Below are 27,963 nucleotides of genomic sequence, written 5' to 3'. Positions count from 1 at the left end.
TGGGCAGCATGGGATGGAAGGGACAATTACTAAATTTATTAGTTTTTTTAATTAAAAAAATTTAAATGACAGATTATTTGATTCAACAGCTAAGACTACAGATGCTCTGCTAGATTTTTTTTGGAGAACAAAAAAAAAAATCAAAGTCCAGCCGAAATTGTACAATGCTTTTGTGAAACAGGTTTGTATATTTCATGTACTTTGCTCAATACTGGGAAGGGAAAACACAAAGTGCAACAGATTGATCGATGTACATGGCAGGAGGGAGAACCCTTGTCATCTGATTATAACCCAATGAAACAGTGTTCTCTGGTCCTGTCTGTGAGTTGTGTATGGTTGCATGTCTGCATGTTTTGCAGTAACAATACACATGTAGGACAAGTGTTGCATCTATACAAAGGAATAGCTTCATGATTATGAGGGACTCAGATGGTGGTTGTGAGCAGTTCCTTCAGCATTCTAACTGCCCATGGGAACAGAAAGAGGTCAGATCAATCCTTTGTTTTTTTGGGGAGTCAGACTTCTACATGGACATCCTGACCAATCTAGTCCCATCTGCTGCATTCATTCCTGCTCTCCTTAGAATTGGGGGAAATTGGGGCCATTCCCTCATGCTGGACTTAAAACTGCACAGACACTCTAGGCAAAAGAATGAACCCTTCCCCATACTGAAGGTTTGTTTTGGGAGAGGGAGAAAACAACAGGGAAGGTGGGGAACTAAGGTCATAGGTACATAGGAAGTATGAACAGGAGTTGGCCAAAAATGGCCCATCGAGCCTGCTCCGCCATTCAATAAGATCATGGCTGATCTAATTTATGACCTAACTCCACCTACCTGCCTGCCTTCTCCCCATAACCCCCAATTCCTCTCAATTTCATTCCATCTTGGTCAACTAACTTTCTTCCTTTAACTCCACAAATAAAATTCAAAAAGAAATCAACATGCTTCCAACTTTTGCACGTAAACTGTTAACACCAAACAAAATCTGAGATCAAACTATAGCAAACCCACTCAATCTATTAATGGTATAACTATGCTGACCAGAGTGATACCACTTTGACCACCTACACTCCAAAACTGGTCGATGCCCTGGAGATGCAAAAGTCAGGAGGTTACATTTCAAACACTTAAAAAATTATTTTGCCATTGTTGCACGCAGTATATTCTTGAAATCCATATGAAGATTCCAAAACCTAAAGGCCATTTTTGAAAGCAAGATGATCTTTTGCAACCAAGAACTGCAGAATGGAAACAAAAGAAAGCAATGCTAGTGGAAAACGTTAAAGGCAAACAATGTTGCTTATTTAAGTTAAAGAACAATCAAGTGAAGCAAACAGTTTCAAGCTACTTGAACAGACTTACTGCACAGGCTTTATTCCCACCCTCGCACCAGTGTCCGTGTTCAGAACGCCTGCACCTTGGCCATACCCATAACCTTTAGGTCCATACTTTTTCCCATAGCACGATTTGCAGTAGATTTCATTTCCATGCACAGCAAGGGTGGTGCTGTCAAGGTTCTTTTTACAGCCCACTGAAAAATAAAGAGGATTTTGTTAATAGATGACATTTTTAGCACCTCAAGTATGCAATGCAGCTCAAAAACCAGCAAGGATCTCATATCTGACACTTATAGTATGCCACTTCATTTTAATTAAAGAGAGGCGTCACCATTAAATCACATCATCCCCTCCCACAGACTGTACCAATTTACAGGAAGATATGCAATGAAGTCATCCAAGTAGCCACCCTCTCTCCCTTCCACAAAGGCAGGAATCACTCATTTTACACGAATTGAAATCTTTAGCAACGGCAATGTCCAAAAAAATTAAATCAAAATCATTTCAGGGCACACTTTGAACATATTAAACTGTATGCAATGTCTGCAAATTTGAAAGATTCCACATGGCAGAGTACATACAGGAGGAAAATTAAGTTTTTAAATCTAAAAAAAATGACTTAATATAAAAATCCCAGATTCCAGTTGCAATATATACAATTGTTTAGGGGTCCTCACCTTAAGATTTGTCAAGTAATTAATCTTCACAAAACATTTTAAAGATAAAACTTCATTCCCAAATAGATGACAGGATTTTTTTGAAATCACTACTCAAGAACATTCGATCGTTCTAATGCTCAAGAGCTGGATTTCAAGTTATTTTAGAATAAGCAAATAGAGACAGTAACGCAAATTTTGTACACTTCAATGGTGCCCAACTATAATAGAATAATTATTTCCAACTGGTATGGAATGTGAAACTAATTTTCATGCCAAGTTTTTTTTCCCCCCCCTTCACATAGCGAGGCACTCTCAAAAGTTTCTGACGAAGCTCACCGACTTGAAAAGGGCAGATTAACATAGTGACAAAAAATGGATTCAGAAATTCAAGCAACTTGCAGCCAACAAATAAAGGAAAATAAATTTAAAAATTAAAATTAAAGAAGGAAATAATAGGTAAAAGATAAGCAAGTTCAAAAATGTAAAGGTTCACTGAAGTAACATAAAGCTTTGGTGACGATGGGAGCAAATATTCAGCCAATGGAGTGTCCTTGTGAAATTGTGTGAAACAATAGCTATTGCCTAGGATGAAGAGCACTGTACTAGGCATTTTGTGACAAACAACCTTAATGGCAACTAAACATGTTACCACATGAAATCTATCTTGATTCTCCCCCCCCCCCCACCAAATTCATTAAACAAAATTATCACAAGGAAAAAATCCAATTTTCTAAAGCTGCACACAATTTTCTTTTCTTCTTGAGGAAGAGATTTCTAGAGAGATAATTAAAAGAGAGATTTTAGCTGCCCAAGTTCAGATTCTCCAGGTAAAAATCAGCAATGGATCTCTTCATGATAAGGCTCAATATTTCCAAGTGATGGAAGTATTACTGAAGAACAGAATTAGCTCATTTTTGCATATAGATTAGACCAAAAAGACATTGCTTATGTGAAAAAAAATATTCAAACCCAGGGAGTTTTTGCCCCTGAAACATTCCAATGTTTTGGAATATCTTTCAACCCCTAAATGGCCGTCAGACAATTTTTTTTTTCTCTTTACCAATTATGGTTAGTCTTGGGCATCAATTTGGCAACCCTTACACAAATGTTTTAAAAGTGAACGTCACCAGTTGGAAGCATCCCAACAGCTGGATTCAAAAAGAAAAACAATGTACTCCAATTGCCACATTGTATCTTAATATTTAAATTTTTTTAATATACATTTTAAATTTAGATATACAGCAAAGTATCAAGCACTACTGGCCCATTAACCTGTGCCCACCCCCAGCTATATCCTAATTAACTTACAATCCCCTGTACATTTTTAAAGGTGGGAGGAAAGCTGAGTACCCAGAGAAAGGCACACAGACATGGGGGAGAACTTATAGATACCTTACAGACCGTAATCTATTCACACCTGGGTCAGTGGGGCTATAACAGCATTGCGTTAACTGCTCTGCCAGGCGTGTCAAACTCAAATTCACGGAGGGCCAAAATTAAAAACTTGGACTAAGTCGAGGGCCGAACTAAATATTTATTGAAAATTTTCAACAACATCTGCATGTTTTCTCTTCTTTCAACATATGTAATGTTAAACTTTTTCTTATTAAAATAAATGTTTAATAATAGTTTTGGATAAACTCTTTCCAGAAGAAGCATTAACAAATGAGAAATAAAATATAAAATAAAGTTTGCTGTAACACCAGACTTCTTTTCATCTCCTCCACCTTCTGGAGCTTTTGCTTCTCGTTCAGATCCTTATACCTGTCCTGGTGTTTCGTTTCATAGTGTCGTCGTATGTTATATTCTTTAACTACAGACACGCTGGCTCCACACACAAGACAAACAGGTTTGTCTTCTAAAATGATGAACATATAGTCTGACTCCCACCTGTCTTGAAAGGCCCTGTTTTCTATCTTTCGTTTTGCCATTTTCCGTAAGGGGTTTATTACGTGTGAGTTTGGCGACAGGTCGCAGGTGCTAATGAAAATAAACAGAGGAGGTGGGGGCGATTAGCGGGCTGACGGGCCGGCGCCAACGCATTTGCAAAGCATTCTGGGATTTGTAGTATTAGCTGTGCATGCGCTATACTGGCGCGCCGGCCAGCGGGCCAGCTCTAATACATATTTGATATGATCTTGCGGGCCAAATATAATTATATCACGGGCCAAATTTGGCCCGCGGGCCTGAGTTTGACATGTGTGTGCTATGCTAACAGGGTCACTGCAGTTTATTTCAGCAACAACTTTACAAACCTTGATCCATTTTGTTTCTTATATTAGTCAGTCTTCCCATATACCTCGGTCTCTCCTGAATTAGCCAAGGGTTGTATGGAAAATGGGACTCAAATACATTTGTTACAGCATGGATAAAACCTATTCTCCCAAGAATAATGTCTGAACCATAATGGCTATTTATCCAACCTCAACAATTAGGATCACAAATACAATTTGAGTATTGAGTGTCCCAACTATTTATGTCAAATGCAATACCATGGTGCTCAAAAATCATTTCAGCTGTTTAGGATTGATTTGAGTGCCACATGGCTTTGCCTCTAATCCTTCAAGTATGGTGGACAAATTTTGCCAAATCAATTAAGAAGCAGGATGCTCATAATTAAATATTGCAAGCATTTCATTGCACCCCAGAGGACTGAGGAATACAAAGTTCCAACAATTCACCATCCAGTTGTTTAGAAATCCCAGGAGTTCAGTATTTGATTCCTGTTCTGTCTTCAAACTCACCCAAGTTCATTGTAAAATTACTGTGTGCACAAAGCAAATTAAAAGTTGTATTTTAATAGAATATCCAGTACTTTGGGAAAATCTGCCAGTCTCACATTAAGGAGTTTTATCATATTTAAATAATGCATTGCATGCTACAGCATTCGTAAGTTATTGAACGTTGATAGTCCAGAAGTTTTAATGCACCTTTCAAGAAGCTGCATTTCAATTTGTAATTTCTTCCAATAAAGTAATTTAGCAGTCAGTTTGGAAGCTGATCTATGGAACTTGCACCCCAACAGAACTCTATTGGGATGGCCATGGTTCCACATTCAGTGGATTTGGATAGGGGCATTCACAAAATAGATTAAAAGACTGCAAAAAAAATAATAATTTAGCAAATTGGGCTTTGATTTACAAACGTAGCTCAAAGTATACATTCATTTTTTTGTTACAAAGCAAACCTAAAACCTCATGAAAAGCCATTAGATTGGGAAGGAGCATTTGTCAAATGTACTATTTTAATTTTATTTTTTTCCCCCTCAGATCTCATTTCTTCCTCATTACTGTGCATTTTACTTTGCTTCCCCTACACATGCCCTTAGTGGATACAAAGTCTGGTAAGAGCTATTACAAGTAATGATGCAAGTTACTAAATGGAAATAAGACAAACACTAAAGAAGAAAGCAGCAAGAAATGAGAATAGAGTAAAACAACCCCCCCCCTCTATCCCACCCCCCCTCCCAGAAAGGGTACAATAACTGAAGGTTTACAAATACTTAAAAGCTGTTAGACAAAATGTAGCAGATTAACATTCCAGTTACAGGTATGGCCTAGTTTATTTCTAAAGAACAGCAATGAAGGGTTATTTGTGAATCTCTTGCATTGCACAAAGGACAATCAACAGTAATCTATGGACAGTTTCAAAAGAAGACTTTTGCCTTGCCTACATCAGCCAGTTGATCTCAGTGATGTAAACAGAAACTCATTAACATCAGCAGAAGGCAATGCTTTAAACACGTCAATGCGTGTAATTTCAAGAAACCAGAATATTTCCAAATAAGGGAACAAAAGTAACTTGGAAAAAGTGGTTTATTGAAAAAGATGACATGAATTGAGGAAGAGATTTGCCATAATCAAGTCAAATTATTCTAGAGATGAATAAAAGCACCCTTTTACCTGGTAGTTTGATAATATTAGTTCAGACCATTCAAAAAAATACTTTACACTGCCACAAATTGCAGGTTAAAGAAAATACACTCAGATTCAGTTACCATATTTATTATCAGGATAAATCACCTAGAACCCTGAGATGATTCCATCTGCAGGATAGGCAAAATTTTGGTAGTGCATAAAACTGTACACAAATAAATTAAGACATGTAAATAACTGACTGTGCAACACAGAGAGAGGAGAAAAAAAGGGTGAAAGTAAGAGTCATTAAATGAATCCTGGACTGGGTTTGTTATCGAGCCTGATGGAGAGGGAGCAGCTGCCTCCTGAACCTGGTGGAGCGAGTCCTGTAATGATTACTGCTGCTCTCTGATGGCAGCGTTCCTGTAGATGTACTCAATCGTGGGGAGGGTTTTGCCTGTGATGCCCTGTGCTGTGTCCACTACCTTTTGCAGGGCTTTATGCTCAGTGGAATTGGTGACCCCGTACCAGACCGTGAAGCAGCCGATCAGCACACTTTCCACCACACGTCTGTTGAAATTTGCCAGGGTTTCTGATGCCCATGTCAAACCTCTGCAAACTCATTGGACAGAACAAGAATATTCATTTTTAATGCCAATTAATGGTCTCCCACACAGAATTAGCAATTAGTCCAAGAAAAGTTAATATTTCTATTCAAAAGTTAGCACTAACTTCCAGGATGTGAACTTTGGATGGAGAGGCACGTCAAGAGCCAATGCATTCTCCTGCATGTTTTCCATTCAAAAAACTTTTGTTAGCACTAACTTCCAGGATGTGAACTTTGGATGGAGAGGCACGTCAAAAGCCAATGCATTCTCCTACATGTTTTCCATTCAAAAAACTTTTGGGAATTGGTGACTATTGGGGAAGAAAGCAGTAAGGAAATAGAGGACAGAAAAAAAAATGGATGTGTCCAAACTTCTAACATTTAATACATCAAAAGTATTATTTAATTTAATCGGGGGTTTCATAGCTTTTTTGTGTTTACCTGCAAGTATTGTTAGCAGAACTTGCTACAGAATAAAACACTCACATTCTTTAAAAAGAAATGTGGACATAATTTTGAAAATGGAAAGGTTTAATTCTTTAACATAATGAAAAGCTACCATTCAATGCATGCAGATGACAAAGTTCCATTTCACAAACTACTTACTACACCGGAAGCATGACTTGTGGAAGTATTTCCCATCACACTGCACCTCCTCAGCAAAGTATACAGTCTTTTGGCAGACGCCACATTCGTTTCCACCACCAAAGTTTGGCATTCTGCAATAACAATCAAAAACATTGCTATTAAAAAATGCAAATTCTGTGAATCTGAAATAAAACATTGCTATGAAAACTCTGCTGCTCAGGCAAAATTTCCAGACTATTGAGAGAATCCTGGCTGGCTACATCACAATGTAATAAGATTGCTGCAGAGTAATGGATCAGAGGTAAATCCATTGGACCACAAGAGTGGCAGAGAGAATCACTGGAGTCTCCCTCACCCCCATCAACAAGGTTGCTTTCTGAAATGGGCATGCAAAATCATCGAGGAAGTCTTGCACCCTGCACATATCTTTCAGTTGTTCCCATCAGGAAAGCGAGGCAAGAGTATTAGAGCCAGCCAGCATCACCAGGCTGAGGAACAGCTTCTTCCCACAGGCAGTGAGAATGATGAATGACCAAAGGAACTGCTCACACTGACCATCCAAGGTTCATATTCATGAAACAATATTTACTTATTTGCACAAATGAATACTTGTCCTCCATATGTATTGTTTGTCTATGTGTTTTGTCTAGCTGTTTTGTAGGGCAGGAAAACAGTTTCATCTGTACCATCAGTTGACAATAAATTTGACTCGACTTGACCATAACCATATAACCATTTACGGAGTGGAAACAGGCCATGTTGGCCTTTCGAGTCCGCACCGGTTAACTGATTTTGTGCGCCCTCTTCAGGCATTGGTCCCGGTAGATCTTCCTTCAATAACGATGGACGAATTTAATGCAGGTGGAAACAGTCGTTCTCTTGCCCGTTTGGACTTGAAAGTGAAGGTTAAGGATTCATAGCAATGAATCTTCTTTAGAGCATTTCAATAGTTATCCATGAGCATTAACTGAATTTTAGTAGTTATTTGGCTATTGTATAATTAACACTGAGAACAAGAATCGACTTGCTACCTCTTCTTTCAAGTCACTAAAATTCATCAGATCATTCAGTTGGCATGGAGATAAAGGAATCCAGGCCATAATACATACAACTGCAGGAAAGACATTGATAGCAATTCCACAAATGTTGTTGTAAAGCAAAAATCACCAATTTTTGAGCCCCCCTCAAAAGAGGTGGGGGGGGGATTCAGATTTGGCCAAGACTGCCAAAAATCTACAGTTGGCTCAGAACTCTGTGTAAGGTCCTGTTACGCTTTTCTTTGTCCAACTTCCAGCTCAAAAATTGGCCTACAAATTGCTGCAAGTGTGACCATCAGATGAACAATAGGTGCCTGTCAGATTACCAAACCAAAGGCTGTTGTGCCTGCCTGATTAACCAGTCAATCATTGAACAAGAACAAACAACCAAGAAAGAAATTGGGTGAATTGACATCCAAGCAGATACTGAAATGTGTGCATGTATGTGTTTTGGGGAAGGTGGGGGTGGGGGGGTGGGGGGGAGAAAGGAAGAAAAAAAAAGATTATTGTAAAAATGCAAAGAATTACCATTGACAAGAATGATCATTTCCTCTGACCTGGAAAATGTTTAGTGGAATTTGATTTTCAAAAAGCATTTCCTCTTGATTTTGGCATTGGGCCCATCTGTACAAAGAGTTCAAGAGCTTGAAAATTAGTGCACAAAGTCAAACAAGCACTTGGACCAGTTTTTGATTTTAAAAGGAGTGTCAGAAACGAAAGAAAAATTCTGGCAATTGGGCACCCATGGGCATTTCTTCTTTACATGTTAGATGACATCAATTATGATAAATACAAGGCTCCTTTTGTTTTTCCAGCAGTTTGAGCCTATTAGCCTAGTTCAAGAATGAAATTCTGGAGATATGCCAGGATTTCTTTGCATTACTGTTTGCTCCAAGTTTAAACTTGTGATGTTTTGTGCAGTGTTTGCAACACACATAGATGTAGCCCAAATGCAAGGTCATTTCACAAGTTAAATGAACTATGCGACGTGATGCAGTTTTGAGAAGAGTTGTAGCTATAAATTCCTTTAGGGGATATTAGTATTTGCCAAAGCAGACATTTTGCATTTAAGTGTTTGAAAAATGGGAGTAGATCAACATTTAATTAATAGCCTAGAGCATACCAAATGGAATATCAGCATTCAAATCAAATCAGGCATTGACAAGCAAGTTATTAAAATGGGAACTGCACACGCAAGATGATGCCATTGTAATGAAACTAACAATCTTTTTTATTGAACCACACATTTTATTAAATCGGCACAAAGTTTAAAAAAAGATTTCTACTCTAGGTGCTAGAAAACATGCCATGTTTTTCCACAATTTTTCACAAATTGGCCAACAACGTTAACACACAATGCAGGGCAGAATCAAGTAAGAGGAAAACAAAAATCTGCAGACACTGTGGTTGAAGTAAAAAAAAATGTTGGAGAAATTCAGCAGGTTGAGCAGCGTCCTTCATGTAGCAAAGATTAAAAATGCCTAACTGACATTTCAGGCTGAAGCCCTTCATCAAGGTATGGAAAAAAATGTTGGCACGTGTCCGAACAAAAGAGTAGGGGGAGGTGTGGCTGCAAAGGCAGGAGGTGATAGGTAGAAAGGGAATGAGGGGACAGCAGCAATTGCAGAGCTCGAGAGCAGCAGGGATTACAGATGGGGAGAAGCGAGAGAATCCCACAGAATTCCCTTTGGAGAGAAAAGGAGAACTTCTTCAGGATAGGTACCCCTCAAGAGATTTTGCTGCTGTCACCTCCCTCCCTTCTCCACTGATCACCTCCTGCCTTTGCAGCCACATTGCTCCCCCCACCAAATCTTTTATTTAGAAGCCTGCTGACATAGTTCCGTTTTAAGGTATGGAACTCATTTTTTGTTGTGACTGTGGTTTCGGGGCTAGTGTTCTGGGTGCCCTTTCTATTTCAATTCCTTCCTGTATTCTGGCATTCGCAGGACTTTTAGGATTTTATTTTTTTAAATTCTTTCATATCTTTGCCTTCTTCATCTTCCTTTAGGCCCACTATCTTTATATTGTTTCACCTACTATAGATTTCCATTATATCCATCTTCTGAGCTAACAACTCTTGTGACTAACTTTTTTGTCACTGCATTCCAATTTCTTCTCAAGTCGTTCACTTCCATTTCTACAGCCATTTCTCATTCTTCAACATTTTCTAATCTTTTCCCTATTTCTGTCATGACTAGCTCTATTCTACTTACTTTTCTTTCTGTACTTTACATTTTTCTTTTATTTCACTAAATTCTAATGTCAACCATCCTTTTAATGGTTCATTTGTTCTTGAATTTTTTTTTAATCTATATACTGTCCATCTATTTTACCTTCTATTCATCTGTGCAGAGCTGCTTTTCTTTGCTTCGGCTTCCTGTTGCTGTTTTTCTTTCTTATCACTCCTTTCCCATTGCTTTCCTTTTTTTCCAGCTGAGAACTCTGCTGTCCAGTATCTCTCAGCTGGTCGCACTGCGCAAGTTCACTCCACAGCTGGGCACCGCTCCCATCGGTGTTTTCCTTTTCCTTGGTGTGCGCATTGCGTACGCGCGATTCCTCGCAGTTGCCCACTTCTGTTTGGCTCAGTGAGCCATTTTTGCAGTTCTGCGGTCGGGAGGTCATGACCCTGCGAGGTCTCCACTAACCTCGGGGAGCGGGATCCTCTGTCCACGGCGGGTCCCTGCCTCTTCATGCAGGTAAGGCCTTCTCCTTTCCCTTCCGGCGTCTTTCCTTCCCCCCCAGTTGTCTTTGGTTTTTCCTTCTTAGGTGCCACTTTCTTTCTTTTCTCCACACCTTTATCTTTTATTTGTTGTGTTTTGTGTTTCTTGAGCTTTGTGTTTTCTTCACTTTATTTCTTCTTTTCTGGAGAGGGCTGGTATTCTCCTACCGGCCACTACTCTATCATGTGAGTCCTCCCACATATTTCCATACCTTGATGAAGAGTCCAAACCTGAAAACGTTGGTTATATATTTTTTTTAAACCTTTGTTTATATACACTGCTCAACCAGCTGAGTTTCTCCAGCTTTGTGCTTTGACTTCAAGTCAGTTTATTTTAGGTAGAGCATTTTTATTTCATTTCCAGAAATACTTTTGTTATAATAAAGACAATAAAGAATTTGCTCCCTGATCACTTTGAGTTTATTTTATGGATTTTGGGCTGCTGACCACAAAAATCACCTTAAAGTTTTCCTATTGTATACTTTTTTTGAAACTATGCACCCCATTTTTGTTATTTCCGGTCACATTTTAAGTCTACTACAAGCATACAAAACCATGAAGCAAAACAGCTCAATAAAAATTAATTTCTGCATTTGCACTTTGACTGCACCAAGATCAGCACGGAAGATGTCAGTGTTGAACATGGTGAAAGGTTTCATCAGGACAATCCGACCATGGAAAAACAATATCAGGGCAACTGCAATCCATCAATTCTGGCCGACAATTGATGGACACTGACATGAGAGGCATTAGGTGCCGAGTACAAAATAAAATCAGCACCAAAATATTTTTAGGTCAGTTGAACTAACGTGCTAAATTCAATACAGTTAATTTAATATTTATCCAACTTCCTATGTAATACAGCAAATCTAAAATTAACTGTATCCAGCTTGAGTCATCTATCACAATCCCCAATATCCTTTCAGGAAACAAACTTTGGGGTGGAAAGTGTTGTCCACTGATCCATCCACGTTTGGGCACAGAAACAGGCTTTTGTTAATTGGTAAAGGCAACTTTTATAACCAAAGACATTTTCAACAATTACATCTGACAAACCAGGAGATCCATTTTGCCTTCCATTTTTCCCATTAGCCAAGCAATCCATGCCAATGTTACCACCTGCACCACAAAATGATTTTCCACATTTATGAAATGCCACCTTTTTACAAACCTTTTGAAGATTTGAGTACATTCACTGGTTCCTTGCAAGTTGGTTAATCATGGTGATTTCCCGTTCAAAGAAATGGTGTTTATACAAAAGTGCATCAGACACAAAGAACAAGATTTCTTGAAGCATGCTGTTCAGAGTACTCAATAACAGTAATTGATCACAAACTAAATTCAAATTATCTCACCATGAATTATGTGCTGTGATAAGGTCCATCAATAAAATGCATTAGACGATTACACTTTGGGCCTCAGAATTGGTCTCCTCCCCCCGTACCCATCATTACCATTCTTTGATAATGTAATCAATCTATACAGCTGCCAGCTGGGGTCTTGTGCCACAATAGAGAGAAAAAAAAAATCTTCAAAACTTTAAAACTAAATAGCAGAATTTTGCTTTCAATTTGTAAGAACATCTACTGTCCTAATTTTGTTCCCTTGACTTGTGGTCAAAAAGCAAGAAGTGACCATTAATTGAAAAGGAGTGATGAAAAGAATACTTAATTCAAAAGAATTTTAAGATATTATTTTACGACTTTCCTAGGACTGTTTTCACTACAGACTTTCAAATCGACACAATCCCATTGGAAAATAACACAGCATTTTAGGAAAATTCCACCAAGACCTGCTTGCATCCCTCGATTAAGTTGAAGTTTCTGACCTGCCATTAGAAATATGTCAGGAAGGGGGACAATAACAAGAAAAAGGTATAGGTACAACCAAGAAAAACTGGGATGTTCACTGAAACAGAAGAAAATTATAGGGGTTTACAAATAAAACAAATTTGAATAATTTAGCTTCAATTGCGCAGTTTATAAAGCTGAAGCAAAAGCGAAATAACATTGGCTTTACTTCCAAATGTGGTAACAGCCCTGAATAAAACAGTCCTGGAAAAATGGTTATGATCAGTTCCTGAAGTTAAAACAATTTTAGCGAGTAATGCAGACAGAAATAACATACCTCCCTGGATTAAATGATGCTTGGCTCTGCCAATTCAGATAATAGCTTTTAAAAAAAAAATTTTGGAGCTCAGATCACTCATGATCTGTCACACAGATAAAAGTGTAGAAATTCAACTGCATAATATTCTCCAAAGATCAACAGCACAATTGCACAAATAATGATTCCTATTCCAAAACAGATCAGTTTGATGTGCAAGCCAGCCATTCTCGATAGGGGCCACAGGCTAATTTTTTTTTTGTACATGATAGAAGTACAGAAGAAACCAACTAAATCTGTCTGCTTCACAGGGGAAGGGGCCCCATAAACTTTGAGCAGAGACACAAAGGGGCCAGAGCCAAAAATATGGCTGAGAATAGATGTGCTGGAAGACAAATGGCAGCTATAATGGGGGGTGCACCTTTTAAAAATAAAAAAAAATTCACATTTCCACAAGTGGTCAACATTTTAGGTAATGGACAGAAGCACTCACTTTGTCTTGGATAGGTTTTGGGATGGATAAGCAATTTGTGCAAGTAGTTTCAATCCTTAAGCAACAGGCATGAATAGCACGGAAGAAGAAATCATAACTCAACCTCAAAAGGAAATGGTTACCCCGATTTGCAGTAGGAGAGTGACACAAAAGGCTCATCTATAAACTTGCTGCTAAACCAAGTCCTGTTAAATGGAATGATGTGGCCTATAGTGAAAATTACATTACACAAACACGTCTGAATTCTATGAATAAATATAGTTTTAAAACAAGATTTATTGTCATCAATAACTCCAAAAGACTGGAAGTTATGTTAAACAGATAGGCTTTTATTCACAATAGAATGGAGGTGCATCCATCCTGATCGATGACCTGAATTGGGAAGAAGGCTTTGGAACAATTCAGGAGTCTGTTGGAGTCACAGGTACAATCAGTAAATGGGGATGCCCAGATAATCAAATATACAAACAGGGTTTTACAACATTCACCACTTTTTTTTTAATATAAAAGTTCGGAGGGGTGAAGTGCATCAGATGTTATCAGAAATTAAGTCTTTTGGGTGCTCTGATCTGCTGCCAGCTGGCATCGTAGTGCCAGCTGCAATCGGGTCCTGGACAGTTTGTGGGGGGGCGGGGGGTGTTAGAGCTGGTGATTCTGCTCGTGGCTATGCCTCTGGCCAGCAGGTACTTACACAGCTCATCGCTCAAAGGAGGGTCTCTGGTCACTATGGGGGAACCCAACCAGAGTGAATAGGCTGCATAGGGCCTTGGTGATTGTGGCACCGGTCTTATCTGGTCAGGGGATGGCAAATGGAAAATGTGAGTACTCAAATGTTGAGGAAGTACACGTTGTGGTTAGAGGAGGGGAGAGGTCCTTTGAAATCAATGCTCAGGTGTTCAAAGGGACAGGAAGCCTGAATCAGCTGTATTCTGTCTGGCCAATAGGAGTGTGGTTTGCAGTTTCTAGTCATAGCCCTGATCTCCTCAATGGAGGAAGGCAGATTGCAGGCTTTGATAGTGGAGGAATCTGGTGACTCCAGGGTGGCAGAGATTGTTGTGGAGGGTTTGCAATCAGTCTCTTTGTGCACTGGCACATTCCACAGGATAGAGCATCTGGGGGCTCATCGAGTTTCCCAGGCTGGTACAAGATATCATAATTCCAGGTGGAAAGTTCAATTCTCCACCTCAATATCTTGTCATTTTTAATTTTATGTCACTGCTGGTTGTTGTACATGAGAGGCACAACCCATTGGTCAGTGGGCTAGGTAGCACCTCCAGTGCCGCACTGCCTCGGCAATGGCTTGGGCCTCCGTCTCGACAGAAGATTGTCAAACTTTGGGGATCTGGTGTGTGCAGGAAAAGAAGGAAATGGATCTGTCTGGTTAAGTGTGGCAGCCAGATGCATCACTCTCCACCTGGAACAGGATGGATTCATCCATGGCATGCATCATAACCTTGGCAATATCTGATGTGGCTGAAAGCTGCACAGGCCTCTGGTGCCAAGGGAAAGGAGGTACATTTAATGAGGGGGTGAGCCTTGTCCACATAATTAGGGACCTACTGGGCATAGTAGGAAGAGAAGCTCAGGGACCTTTTCAGGGAGAGTTCCAAAACAGACGCATGCGATTGGAGTTGGGGGCCCAATGATCCAGTTCTCAATGACACAGCCAAGAATGGAAAGGCAGGATGTGTAAAATTCGCATTTAACTTTCTAAAAATTATTGGACCATGTTGCATGGTCAGGTGGTCAGCAACTAAACCAGCTCCCCCATCAGGCTTGTCTGCTGCAGAGGGTGGCTAGGCACCCTGCAGGATGAAAAAGCAAGACCTGTTAAAGGGCAAACCCTCTCATAACATTAACAGCCATCTAGCAAACTCGTGCCGCGAAGCGCGGAAAGGCCATCCCTTGCATTGAAGGTTGGCCTGGCCATTCACTGCAACAGAACTTCCCCTAGCCATCTTGGACCTCACCATGGTGCTGGATCCAAGAGGGGGATGTTGAGAGGGTGGATCTGGACCTGTGCAACCCCCTGCTCACCTAAAATCCATTCACACACATGCTGTTCCTTTCTGAGGAGTGGGGTATCATATCAAACCCCACAAATGGACTGAAAGGAACTATCATCATCCTATGGGATGGATAGCCAGATTATCTGAGGTTAATGAACTTGGTGGTCTAGAAACATTTTGGGATGTATGCATTGTGGTTCTGGCTACAAATGGTGACCTTGTCCAGATACAGGATTGGGGCCTGCAGCTCATATCCATCTCCCACTGGAAGACAGAGACCCCATTGGTGATGGGGAACCTCAGAAAATAGTAGTGGCAGCTATCCGCCTCAAAACCAGTATATTGGCATTCCTCTGTGTGGATGGGAAGCTTGTGATATGCTGACTTTAAGTCAAAGGCGGAGAAAACCTGATATTGCACCATTTGGTTTACCCAATCAGATAAGTGGGGAAGAGGGTACGTGTCCAGCAGCATGGATCTGTTAATTGTCTGAGTGTAGTCAATGTCCATCCAGTTTTTCCTCACTACCACCATCACTTGGGTCTCCAAGGGTTGGGGCTGGCTTCAATCACCCCCTCATTAATTCAGATAAATTAGTGTTCCAATTTTGACTTATAAACTGCTCTAAAGTCTTGAGAGCCCAAGGGACCAAAATTAAATGTTTTCTGGTACAAGTACATTTACAACTTTATATTTTGTCACATGCATTTGATGCCTTTGCATGTGTGCGTAAGTTAATGGGCATTCCTCAACCAAGGGTAAAGAAAAACAAATTAAAATCCATAGCCACAAATAAACTCTCACCACACATGCCCTGCTTAAAAGTCCAATAGAATGTCAAGAGCCATTCTAAAAAGGTCAAACATGAAGTACAACTATTATGGATTCACACAAACATCTTTCTGAAATTTGGGAAATGTGCATTCTTTTGGAGGATTTCTGTAGCCACTTTCAGGTGGCCACAATACCCGACTGTAAAACAGTCTATTGTACTCCTATGCGGCTGTCAGGTGGCCACCTGAAAGTGGAGAACCCGGCCAGAAGGTTTACCTACCCAACCCTTCTCCTGTAGGTATATCCTGCTCCAAGAATCTGCCATTGCACCTGAAAGCAGCTCAAGCAAAGCTGCTAGCAGCTTTCAGGTGCCTAGCAGCGGGCAGACTGTTGAGTCAGCTGGAGACCCACTGACAGCCCCACTGCCAACACCTACCCTCCCCACTGCCTGACAGTCCCCTGGCATGGGACTACAGGGCTTGGTTGGCCGGCAGGGGACTACAGGGCTTATACACGCACACAAAATCCCGCTAAATTTAAAAGGTGAGAGCTTTAGACAAGTCAGGATTCTCTGGGATGGCTGCCCCAGCCCCGTACTCCTCCCCGTGATAGTACAAATTCTATCACCAATGTGTACATGTACAAATTGTAGTGTAGGATGACTGTGATTGGCTGAGAGCATAGCCACACCTACTGGCAGGTCTTAAAGGATTGCTCCTAGCCAGACCAGGTCATTCTGGACTAGTCGACCTACATGTGATATGCTCCAGTCTTTTAGTTAATAAAAGCCTTGGTTTGGATCAACGTCTTTGGTTCTTTCGACGCGCTCTATACCCCCGCCAGCCACCCCAGCCCTGTACTCCCTCCCCCGCCAGGGGGCTTCAGGCAGCGAGGAGGGGGCTGTCAGGCAGTGGGGAGGCGAGCTGTCTGACTGCTGCCCTTGCTCGGAGCTGGCATTTTCTCTGTGGCCCCTCTCCCTGCTTCTGACCTTTCAGATGGCAGAACACCTCCTTCAGCGCTGCCACCTGAACATCTCTTCACAGATACTTGCAGCCTGCTCTGAAGCCACATTCTCCAGGTGATTCTACCTGCAATCGGCTTATAATTGGCATTGTCAGAGCCAAGCGCATTGAATAAAACAATTCTACTTAGAAGCTGTACTTGTTAAGCCAACCATTATAGACCCTTGCTCCTTTGGCTGCAAAAGTTGAGCAAGGAACAAAAAGAAAAATGGAACAACTGAGACACAACCCAGAGGTGGTTGAAGGGGTAAACAAACTTTACCTGTAGTAAAAACAAAATGAAAATGAGCATCAAGATATCCAATTGCAGGAATTTCCTGTCTGTACACAACTCCAGGAATAGAGCACATTTGTATTCAAACCTGGAATTTCAGATCTCAAAAACAATAGTAAAATTCAAAAAATATGCAGACACTGCATATCCAACAATGCTGGAGAAACTCAGCACATTTCAAATTATCCAAAAAACCACTTTACTGAAATTCTGTTATCTGAGTACATTGTCAGTGACAACATGTCACATATTAGAAAAACAATGTTTTACCCGCCATGCTCAAATGGGACTCCATTTTGAATCCAATGGAGCTCTCGTGTACTCAAGGTAAGAATCAAACTTTTTCTTGCTTGGAAAAACCTCCCCTTGTTCTTTGTTGTCATTTTAAGCACGGATGCAAGTATTATGCTGATGCTATTGGGTTGGATCGGAGCAGGGACCTCTGGGTCCCAGACAGGTTCAGCGACAGGAGTTGTCAGGAATCAGAGTGGGGACCTCTGGTGCCTGGGCAGGTGTCAGGGATCTGAGTGGGCACCTCCTGCTCCTGGTCAGCTTCAGGAATGGCAGTGGGAAGGTGTCGGGATTTGCAACAGTCAATGCAAGTATTCTGCTGCTTAAACAGGGCTGCTTAAAGCCATTTCTCAGATATCCAGAAAATGCAATTAACCGATACACATCCAGTCCTGAACATTTCAGATAATCAGAAACATACTGTACTTCAGATACCAAAGATAAAGATGCATAACTAATGTTTCAGGCCTGAGCCCTTCATCAAGTTGCGGGAAAATGTTGGCAGGTGCCCAAACAAAAATGGTGGTGAGGGAGGGGAAGGGAAGGAGCATGGTCCTAAAGGCAGGAAGTAATAATAAGTGGATGAGAGGGCACACCAGCAAGCAGGGGTAGGAGGGATGGCTCTGTGAATAGAAAGGGAAGGAGGTAGAGAGCTAGTTGAAAGAAAACAAAGGGAGAGAGAACAGAGAGTAGGCCAACAGAAAAGGATGAAGCCAATGTTAATACCATCTGGTTGGAGAGTGCCCAGACGGAAACATCAAGTGTTGTTTCTCTAATGTTGTAGGTGGAGGAAATTACAGAGGATAATGTGTTGGCTGCAGAGGCTAGTGGGGTGGTAGGCGAGGGCAAGGGTAATCCTATGTTTCTTGCATCTGTGGGTGGCAAGGGGACCAGGACAGATGAGCAGGAAATTGAGGAGACGCTGGTAAGGTTGATGGTGGCGTAGGGAAGCCCTATCCATTTATGGAAGGCGATGACATTTCCAATAATTTGGACTGGAAGACCTCATCTTAGGAAAAGATGCAGTAGAGACATAGAAATTGCGAGAAGGGAATAGAATTCTTGCAGGGGATTGGGTGTGAAGAAGTGCAGTTGAGGTAGTTTAGGAATAAATGGGTTTGTAAAATGTATCTGTGGAAAGCTCATCGCCCAAGATGGAGATAGAGATCAAGAAAGAGGAGAATGTTATCTGAGATGGACCAGATGTATTTGAGGTCAGGGTGGAAGTTGGCCTTTGTGAATGAAGTTTACAATCACATTACAAGGACATGAGGCAGCCCCGATGTAGTCATCAGTATAGCAGGGAAGAGGGTAGGGTTGTCTCATGTTCCACAAAGCCCACAAACAGGCAGGCATAGTTGGAACCCATGCAGGTATCCATGGCTACTTCTTTGATTTGAAGTAAGTGAGATGAGTCAAAGGAGAAGTTATTAAGATTGAGAACAAGTTTTGCAAGGCAGAGGAGTGTAGCGGAAGAAAGTGACTGGTTTGGTCTCTTGCCAGAAAAAGTGCTTTGAGACCTCTATGGAGGATGTAGGTGTAAAGGGATTGGATATCTCTAGTAAACACGAGACAGTCAAGTTCAGGGAAATGGAGGGTCCGTGAGGTATTGCAGACCAGGAAGAAAAGATGGTGTTGATGTAATGCAATACTAGTTCAGTGGGGCAAGAGCATGCAGAATCAATGGGCCTACCCATATGATTGTGTTTATGCATCTTGGGAAGTGCAGGGATGGAAAACAATGAGACTGAAGTATGTGGGGGGGGGGGGAGGGGTACAGAGGTTAGAGATGGTGTTGGAGACAGTGGCTTGATGTCCTGTGGAAGGGGCAAGTAGGAAGTGGTGTCTGACAGCTGTCACCTGGCTTCAGCAAGATAGAGGACAGTGCATCAGATCACAACAGCACCGACTGCTTGTTTAAGTTACCAGGTTTGTACTTCTACCCCAGGATCACAGAGTTGTCCCATATTGAAGCAGAAGGACACAAGCAGCCATCTAAATGAAGCAAAAGCACCAGAAAAACTTGACAATGACTGCAAGAACAAGTTAGACTCCATCCTAGGACGCATCTAAAGCAAAGGAGTCTCTGATCTCAGGAGAATTTAGACTCTTCTCCTCCTCCTCCTCTTGATAGAAAAATGTAGCTTTATTTTTAAAGGTCTAGACTGAAATGCACCTTGTACTTGTATTCAAATAGAGTGAAAGTTGGAGGGAACCAAACATCTTGTTTTCAGCCAGACAGTCCAGCTTTCTGGCGTAACCTCAAGCTGGATGTTAATTTGTCCTCCATTTGCAGGTGTAGGCCCTACACCCCCACGTAGAGGACAAGGGGCAGAAACTGCAGAAAGGTCTAGGGAGGAGAGCAGAGCACTTACCTGTCAAATGCAGCATCCCTGGGTCCTTAGGCCATGCGCAGCTATGTTTCATGCACAACTGCCAACTAGCACATGGATTTAAGTACCAGGGCTGGCCAGCACATGCATGGTGGGTTATTTTACTGGGGGCAGTTGGCACATGAATGGTGGACCTGCATGCAGAGGGGAATTCAGGAACACTCAGATGCATACTTCTGGTGCAAATGATCTTCGGTAGCGCAGCGCTTCAATCGATGATGACGTCAAGTGGAGTACTGGCGTGTGGAGGGCTTTAATCTTTGAAGGAGGATGAGTGGCTCAGTTTTGAAATACTTAAAGAGGAACACTTAAGAAAAACAAGACATTGGTATTTGCAGATGCAACAATATGTTAATAGAAGAGTTAAAAACATAACCAAGGCGAGTACACGTTTGATAGAGCTGTTTAGAAAAAGCATACAATTTAGATAATGGTAGCAAAATCATTTCAAGTGTGTCTGTCAAATATTAAAACACACTCGACTTCATTAAAGCAAAATGGGTAAAGAAAGGAGCAATGAAAATAATGTGGAGATATCAATGGAAGTGTACCAGTTCACAGAAGTGGAGGTAGTTTTGGTTAAAAAAAAATGATATTTTAAACACACCCACTCAGAAATCCAATTATGATGGCAAACCTTCCTGTTTGCAGTTAAAATTGTGGATTCAAAATTCAAACCATTACTATATTTTTTGGGACTGCCCTGTTCTCAAAGATTATTGGTGTGGGATGGACAATGTCATTTTTAAATGCGAAATACCCTTAGAAAGTACCAAGTAGTCCATATATTTTGGGTATATACCTCAAGAATGGTTGAAAAGAGAAATATTTAATAAATGTACTGCTGGTGACTGGTTAAAAGACTCTTACCAGGAAATGCTCATCACAGGAGAGCCCAACTTTAAATACATGGAAGGAAGTGTTAATCGACATTTATAAAATGGAGACGATAACAGCACGTTAATTATAAATTGGAACCATTTGATTCATACTGAGAAAAATAGTTTAACTACATAGGCCTGACTTTATTCTTACAAAATAATGATTATATTGCAGGGAGTGATATTTGTTACTTGTATATAGTTTTCTTCTTTTTAATGTTCTGTCTTTCTTCTCTCGGTAAATGTTTCGTCAAATAAATATTATGTGGAAAATCATCACAAATATGAATACATATGTATAATACCAGAGATACATCTTATGGAAATGTTTGTTTAAATTTCAATAATTTTTTTTTTAAACTTTGATTACAATAATGCAATTAGAGGAGGTGTGGAGACAGTGGTTGACTTTTTATTCTCAGATTTCTGATGCTATTCCCTCACCAACATGGTGTGCACATGCACAGCTTAGAGGGACGCCCTCCATTTTGGACATTTGGAAATGGCAATCCAAGTGCCAGACAGAATGTGAGACATTGCTCCTCCATTTTGCAGGTGATCTCAGTCTGTCAGGGCATGAGACTATGGACAGACATGTTGGCATAGGAAAGAAGCACAGAATTAACATTGATCTTTCTGGTTTCAATTAGCCACCACACCCTCTCCTTCATGTCTCCTTTCCTGCAACTCTGTCTCTTCCCGGTCTTCTTCAGCTTGACATTCACAGATTCAAGCCCCCTATCAATTCTCACCTTTTCTCAACCACTAATTATCAACTTTTGTCAGTTGGTCTGTACTCCTCCCCCTTTTATTTTTTTTAATTCAGGCTGTCTGCTGCTTCCCATACATTGAAGGACTCAGGCCCAAAATGTCAGTAGTTATGGTGGTACACCACCGGCCTACTGCAGGGGGCAACCTCTGTACCTGCAGGAGTGTAAGCGGACAGGACAACACCTGGCCGGCTGTCAATCAGTCGGCCTGAATGGATCAAGCCCCACCCGGTCGGGTGTCAATCACCCTCTGGGATACAATCCCGTGCTGGCCTCCCGAGGCCTCACTCAAGAGTTGCTGCAGCCACAGCCAACCTGGCTCTGTGGAAATCTGTAGACTGTTATACAGTCTTCTCCTTGTGTGTGTTTGATTCTGTCTAACAGCACATCACAGTAGTACAACCATAAAATACCCCCACCAAGTGCTCAAAGTACGGGAAGAAGCAGAATAGCAGGGGGGAGGAGTACAGACCAACAGACAAAAGTTGATAATTGGTTATTGAGGAGAGGAATGGTTAGAACTGAGAAAGGGAGGGGGCTTGGACCTGTGAAAAGTCACCTTAAAATTTTCCTATCGTGTACTGTTCTTTAGATACAATCAATCTTTGTGATTTCCTGTCATATTTTTTAAGTCTACTTCAAGCATACAAAACCAAGGAGTGCTAATTATTTTTTAGGTGCTGGAGCACACCAAAAAAAAAGCAACAAAGTGGTGCCAGAGCCACCCAATGAGGTGCCAGAACTGTGCTCCAGTGGTCTCCAGCAGCAAAACTATGAAGTGTAACATGCCATTGAACATTCATTTTCTGCATTTGTACTTTGACTTCTTCCCTGCTGATCTTGGTAAAGTCAGTGGTGAAAGGTTTTAATAGGACATTGCCACTATGGAATAGTGAAGCAAACCATTGGGGTGGGGGGGTGGGGTGGGGAATGTTGTCCAGTGAGTGCAGGAAAAGAACAACTTGCTCCAATTTAAATAGAGCCTTGTTGAGATTATAAATATTGTGTGGAGGTCTGGTCTGCCAATCCAACAAAGATATACAATGAAAGGTCAGCAAATTGATTCTAGGAATAGTAATTTGTCCTAGCAGGACAGATTAATCAGACTGCCTTTACACTTGAGAGTTTAAGGCAAAACAATGATCTCACAGATGTGCTAGAATTTTTCCCACGGACTTGACAAGATAGATAATAATGCTTTCTGTGGCTCCAACTTTTAGAAAAAGAAGTCCATCTCCAATAAGGGTTGGCAGTACAGGAAATATTTCTTCACACAGCTACATCAAATTTTGAGAAATCCCCATTCAAGTAGACCGAGTCAGTTTAATTGTTAAGCACATTCACTGCTACTTGCATTCCTACACCCACCACCCCACCCAAAAGAAACTCATCAAAATGTGTCCAGGGCACTTCCTACTTTAGATAGCATAGATTCTGGTCTAGCTTGCAAATAATGAAAAATATTGCCCAAAATAGATTGGACTCCAAGGAAAGGACACAATTTAAACTGGAGCCATTTAAACAACAACTGTTAACAAAAGGTGGAAAACCAGCACACCCATTTCAAGATGAGAGTCCTCCTATCAAAACAATCCATGACTTTGGAGAGCTCCATTAAATCTCATTTCAACCACCTCTGGGCAATGGTGGCACAGCTAATGAAGCCATTGCCTTGCAGGTTTGGTGACCTTGGTTCTATCTTAACATCCTGCACAGTCTTTGAAGTGACTGCATTTGTTTCCTCCAGGTCCTCGAGTTTTCTTCCACCTCCAAAAGACATTCAAGTTTATTGGCCCTAGTGTAGGGATTGGTTAGGGTAGGAGGGAGATGAAGGAGGTGATGCAACCATGTGGGAAAAAAAATGGGATTAGTACAAACCAGGGTTTTTAAAAAATATATATTTTGTTTAATCCATATATATCTAAATATAGGATTATCTTTAATCACAAACCAGCTCCTGATGGCTAGTAGACATTCAACAAGCCAGTCCCTGGATCTGCTGTATGACTTTACAACTCCTGCTTTCTGATTTCTCCACAATACTCAAATCACTTCCTTACAAACACTGATAAATCTGCATTCAGCTTTGTCCAAAAACGGGACCTTTTATCTTTTTTTTTTATATAATCGTTGCATGTGCAAATGGACAATCTTAATTATGACCTACCCAACTAGATACAGGAGTTTGCAACATATTCTTGCTTCTTAATTGCACATTTGAGGTCAATAATCTCATTTCAACAGGTCTTCATGTCCACTATTTTTCACACATTGCCAGACAAGTACAATCCTTAAACTTGAAATTATACTTCTCCCACTCCATTCTAAAAAGGTACAATTCATTCATATCAATCCCACCATACCATTGAAACAATCCCCGATCACCACCATGCTTTATCACTCAGTCAATTCATTTGTAGCATTTTATTAAATTCTTTTTGGAAACCCCTTGTATGCATCAATTATTCTGCAATAAAAATTTGAATACCCTGAATCAAACTATTCATAAATCCTGATAACACATCTCCTTTGGAGGATGAGGTTTGTAGCAATCTCATTCTACTCACCAAGCCCTGGCTCCCATGTTCCCCTTTAAACCATCTTCAACAGGGATTTTTTTTTAATGCTACACAGTATTAGAGAGCAAATTAAAAATGTGGAGGTAGTAATAGAAAGCACATCATGTGGTCCAGGATATATGCAAGCTTCAAACACCCGAGAGACACATTCAAACCTCCAATGGCTACTTGCTTCTGGAGAAACATCATTTATCAAAAATCATTCCTGCAAGCAAATAAATGTCTTCAATTGGAAAAAGAGTTTTCTTACTACTATTAAAGGACTGGAAGATTGCAGCCAAAGCTTCTGCTCTCTTCAACCTCAAGGCCAGCTTGCCATTTCTGAATGAACACTGATTTTGCCTTTGACTTGCATTTAAAAAAAAACAATTCCAAAAGTGGTTAATATAAATGTTTTGACTGTGATGGTACAGCAAAACTACAAATGTGATGACAAATTCTGTCTTTAATTCTCTCAAAACCCAGTCATGACAAGCCACTTTGAACCAACTGGCTTCCCCCCACCCCCACCCCCTCCCTCCCCTCCTTCTGTACTGACAGTGGAAACAGCCTCCGCTGTCAGAATGCAAAGTGCTCATCGCCTTCGCTGGTCCCGACAACTTCTTTTACTCACTTATCAAGAAACTGCAGCCTACCTCTTGCGAGAGGACCTCTATCCCTTTCCCCAATTTGCTGCATTCGGAGACATCCACTTGAGATTCATCTTTTAACATCAAACTTCTACAGGATGGATTCAAGTTTGAAAAGTTTGGAACCAAATCAGCATTTGATTATCCGGCTCTTGATTTTGTTTTGTTTCAAGGAGATTATTAAACTAGTTATTTTTTTATCTATTTTTTTCTTAAAAAGTAACCCAAAGCACAAAAAGTTAAGGTGCCCCGTTCATGCTGGCTCCGGTTTAGAATGGGATCACTGCTGCGACAAATCAACACTGCGGCTCACTTTCATGTTCTCCGGGTTGCGGGCGGGCGGGCGGGGAGAGAACTTTGTGTGAGTTTGACCAAATAAGGAATCTAGATCACCCCCTTCCCCCCCCTCTCCCACTCCCCCCCCTCTCCCACTCCCCCCCCTCTCCCACTCCCCCCCCTCTCCCACTCCCCCCCCTCTCCCACTCCCCCCCCTCTCCCACTCCCCCCCCTCTCCCACTCCCCCCCCTCTCCCACTCCCCCCCCTCTCCCACTCCCCCCCCTCTCCCACTCCCCCCCCCTCTCCCACTCCCCCCCCCTCTCCCACTCCCCCCCCCCTCTCCCACTCCCCCCCCCTCTCCCACTCCCCCCCCCTCTCCCACTCCCCCCCCCCTCTCCCACTCCCCCCCCCCTCTCCCACTCTCCCCCCCCCTCTCCCACTCCCCCCCCCTCTCCCACTCCCCCCCCCTCTCCCACTCCCCCCCCTCTCCCACTCCCCCCCCTCTCCCACTCCCCCCCCTCTCCCACTCCCCCCCCTCTCCCACTCCCCCCCCTCTCCCACTCCCCCCCCTCTCCCACTCCCCCCCCTCTCCCACTCCCCCCCCTCTCCCACTCCCCCCCCTCTCCCACTCCCCCCCCTCTCCCACTCCCCCCCCTCTCCCACTCCCCCCCCTCTCCCACTCCCCCCCCTCTCCCACTCCCCCCCCTCTCCCACTCCCCCCCCTCTCCCACTCCCCCCCTCTCCCACTCCCCCCCCCTCTCCCACTCCCCCCCCTCTCCCACTCCCCCCCCTCTCCCACTCCCCCCCCTCTCCCACTCCCCCCCCTCTCCCACTCCCCCCCCTCTCCTCGAAACTGACATCCCTGTCTCCCGCAGTCTTAACGCGATTCCTGATCCCAACACTGTCCCCCCAAACATAAAACTCCTCTCGTCGCGTTGACAAGCCACACGTGTCGTCTGCACCTGAAAGCGACAGCGGTTCCAATCCACTGGCAACCAATAGCTGCGGAACAGCGCTCTCCCAAGTTGACCTGCAAGCCGCTCTTATCGCTGGACGGCAAGTTCCGCTCACACCAGCCGGGAGCGGAGTCAGCGCTGAATTTAAGGCGGAACCACGCCAAAGGCAACGCCTTGTCTCTTTGCACACAGCCCGAAAGATGACGTGACCACTCTCTCAACACGTGACCACTCTCTCAACTTTTAAGGCCAAAGCATGTTTTTCTAATTTAACAAAACTTTTTTTTAATTGATTTCAAGTAAGATCCTTTTTATTCCTAACTGTTTTCCTCATGCCTAACTCTTCCAGGAGATCCAGCAATTTTTTTCTCTCCCTAGTCTCTGAAGAATTTTTAATAATAAGATGTTATTTTGTTACAGTCAGAGATTTCTTACATGATATGGTTCTTCTTGTTCAGGTTGTCACCAAGGAGGATTGCAAAAAAAAAACACTTTTTTAGAAATTAACTGTTTCAAGTCAAGTTAGAACGCACTTCTACCCATCCTGTTCCAGGCCACCCACATCTCTTCCAACTTCCTGCACATTGTCCACCACTGCTTCTCTTCCACCTTTTGGACTGAGTAGAGACAGTATTTTACACTCCGACACAATCTTCCTTCAACTCTCCTCCTTTCTCTCCATCCTCAGCTCGAAAAACAAGTGCCGGATTCCTGAAGCTGCAGGCCACCATATAAAAGCTACACTGTATTATTGAGCAAATTAAAAATGCGGAGGTAGTAACAGAAACCACATCGTATGGCCCAGGATTTCTGCAAGTCTGGTACCAAGTCTCCAGCACCTGAGAGTTTTACTGTACCACCCATTCAACCCTCTACTGGCTATTTGCTTCTGGGCAGGGTTGCAGGTAGGTGGGACTAGAGAGATGACTTGGTTCAGTGCGGACTAGAAGGGTCACAATGGCCTGTTTCCATGCTGTAATTGTTATGTGGTTAAATTTCTCTCCAGTTAGACCTTATTGAGGCCTGTGAACAGATACCTTGTATCCATCCTCAACCACACCTCTGGACTTCCTACTCTGCTGTTAACTGCCAGCTCATCCCATTCATGAAATGCAATATTTGCTCATTCCTCCTACTTCCTTAATGAGGGCTGGCACCGTTGGCGAGGCAGTGATCACAATGCTGTTACAGCGCCAGCGAACCGGGTTGGAATCTGGCACTGTCTGTAAGGAGTTCGTATGTTCTACCTGTGTCTGTGTGGGTTTCCTCTGGGTGCTCCAGTTGCCTCTCATCCTTCAAAACCCATGGGGCTTGTAGGTCAATTGGGTGGCATGGGCTTGTGGGTCAGAAGGACCTGTTACTGTGCTGTATGTCTAAATTTAAATAAAATTTGATCCTTCAAATTCTCTTCTGAGTCCCATTGCGAACTGATATTTTGATATCTTCTAAGTTATCATCAATACTAGCTGCCTCAAATAAATTTTCCCTCTGCCCAATTGCCACTCCTAGGTCAATGTTCCTTTCCTTTTCAAAATTGAACATCAGGTTTGTGAGCATAATTCCAGCAATTTCTGAGTTGAGCAGAAAATATTCTTTTGTCTACGTGTTGTTCCTTGGTATCAGTAACTGCACATAGGGAACCCATTTCCACAGTTACCACTACTTCTGTATTCTCTGTCTCTTAATTTACATTGAATGAGCTGC

At 42.0% G+C, this 27,963-nt stretch overlaps 1 protein-coding gene across 3 annotated transcripts in view; it reads right to left on the bottom strand.

Moving 5' to 3' along the window:
- LOC138765029 (cysteine and glycine-rich protein 1-like) overlaps positions 1–26,398 on the bottom strand; it is a 31,438-nt gene extending 5,040 nt beyond the window's left edge. Inside the window, exons 1-4 of one of the 3 annotated variants that reach the window (XM_069941673.1) lie at positions 26,266–26,398; positions 8,615–8,710; positions 7,068–7,180; positions 1,364–1,532 (exon numbers count right to left, since the gene is read on the bottom strand). In XM_069941673.1, the coding sequence (XP_069797774.1) occupies positions 1,364–1,532; positions 7,068–7,179 (281 nt within the window). In that variant the 5' untranslated portion in view covers position 7,180; positions 8,615–8,710; positions 26,266–26,398. Of the gene's footprint in view, positions 1–1,363; positions 1,533–7,067; positions 7,181–8,614; positions 8,711–25,032; positions 25,127–26,265 lie in introns of those variants that run through there. The other 2 variants (XM_069941672.1, XM_069941674.1) reach the window with 2 other exon arrangements.
- Positions 26,399–27,963: the final 1,565 nt, after the last annotated feature.

Source organism: Narcine bancroftii, chromosome 5 (genome assembly GCF_036971445.1).
Source record: "Narcine bancroftii isolate sNarBan1 chromosome 5, sNarBan1.hap1, whole genome shotgun sequence".
In the NCBI taxonomy this organism is placed as follows: Eukaryota; Metazoa; Chordata; class Chondrichthyes; order Torpediniformes; family Narcinidae; genus Narcine; species Narcine bancroftii.
Note: the sequence above shows the minus strand (reverse complement) of the source record. Positions and strands in the feature narration are given on the sequence as shown.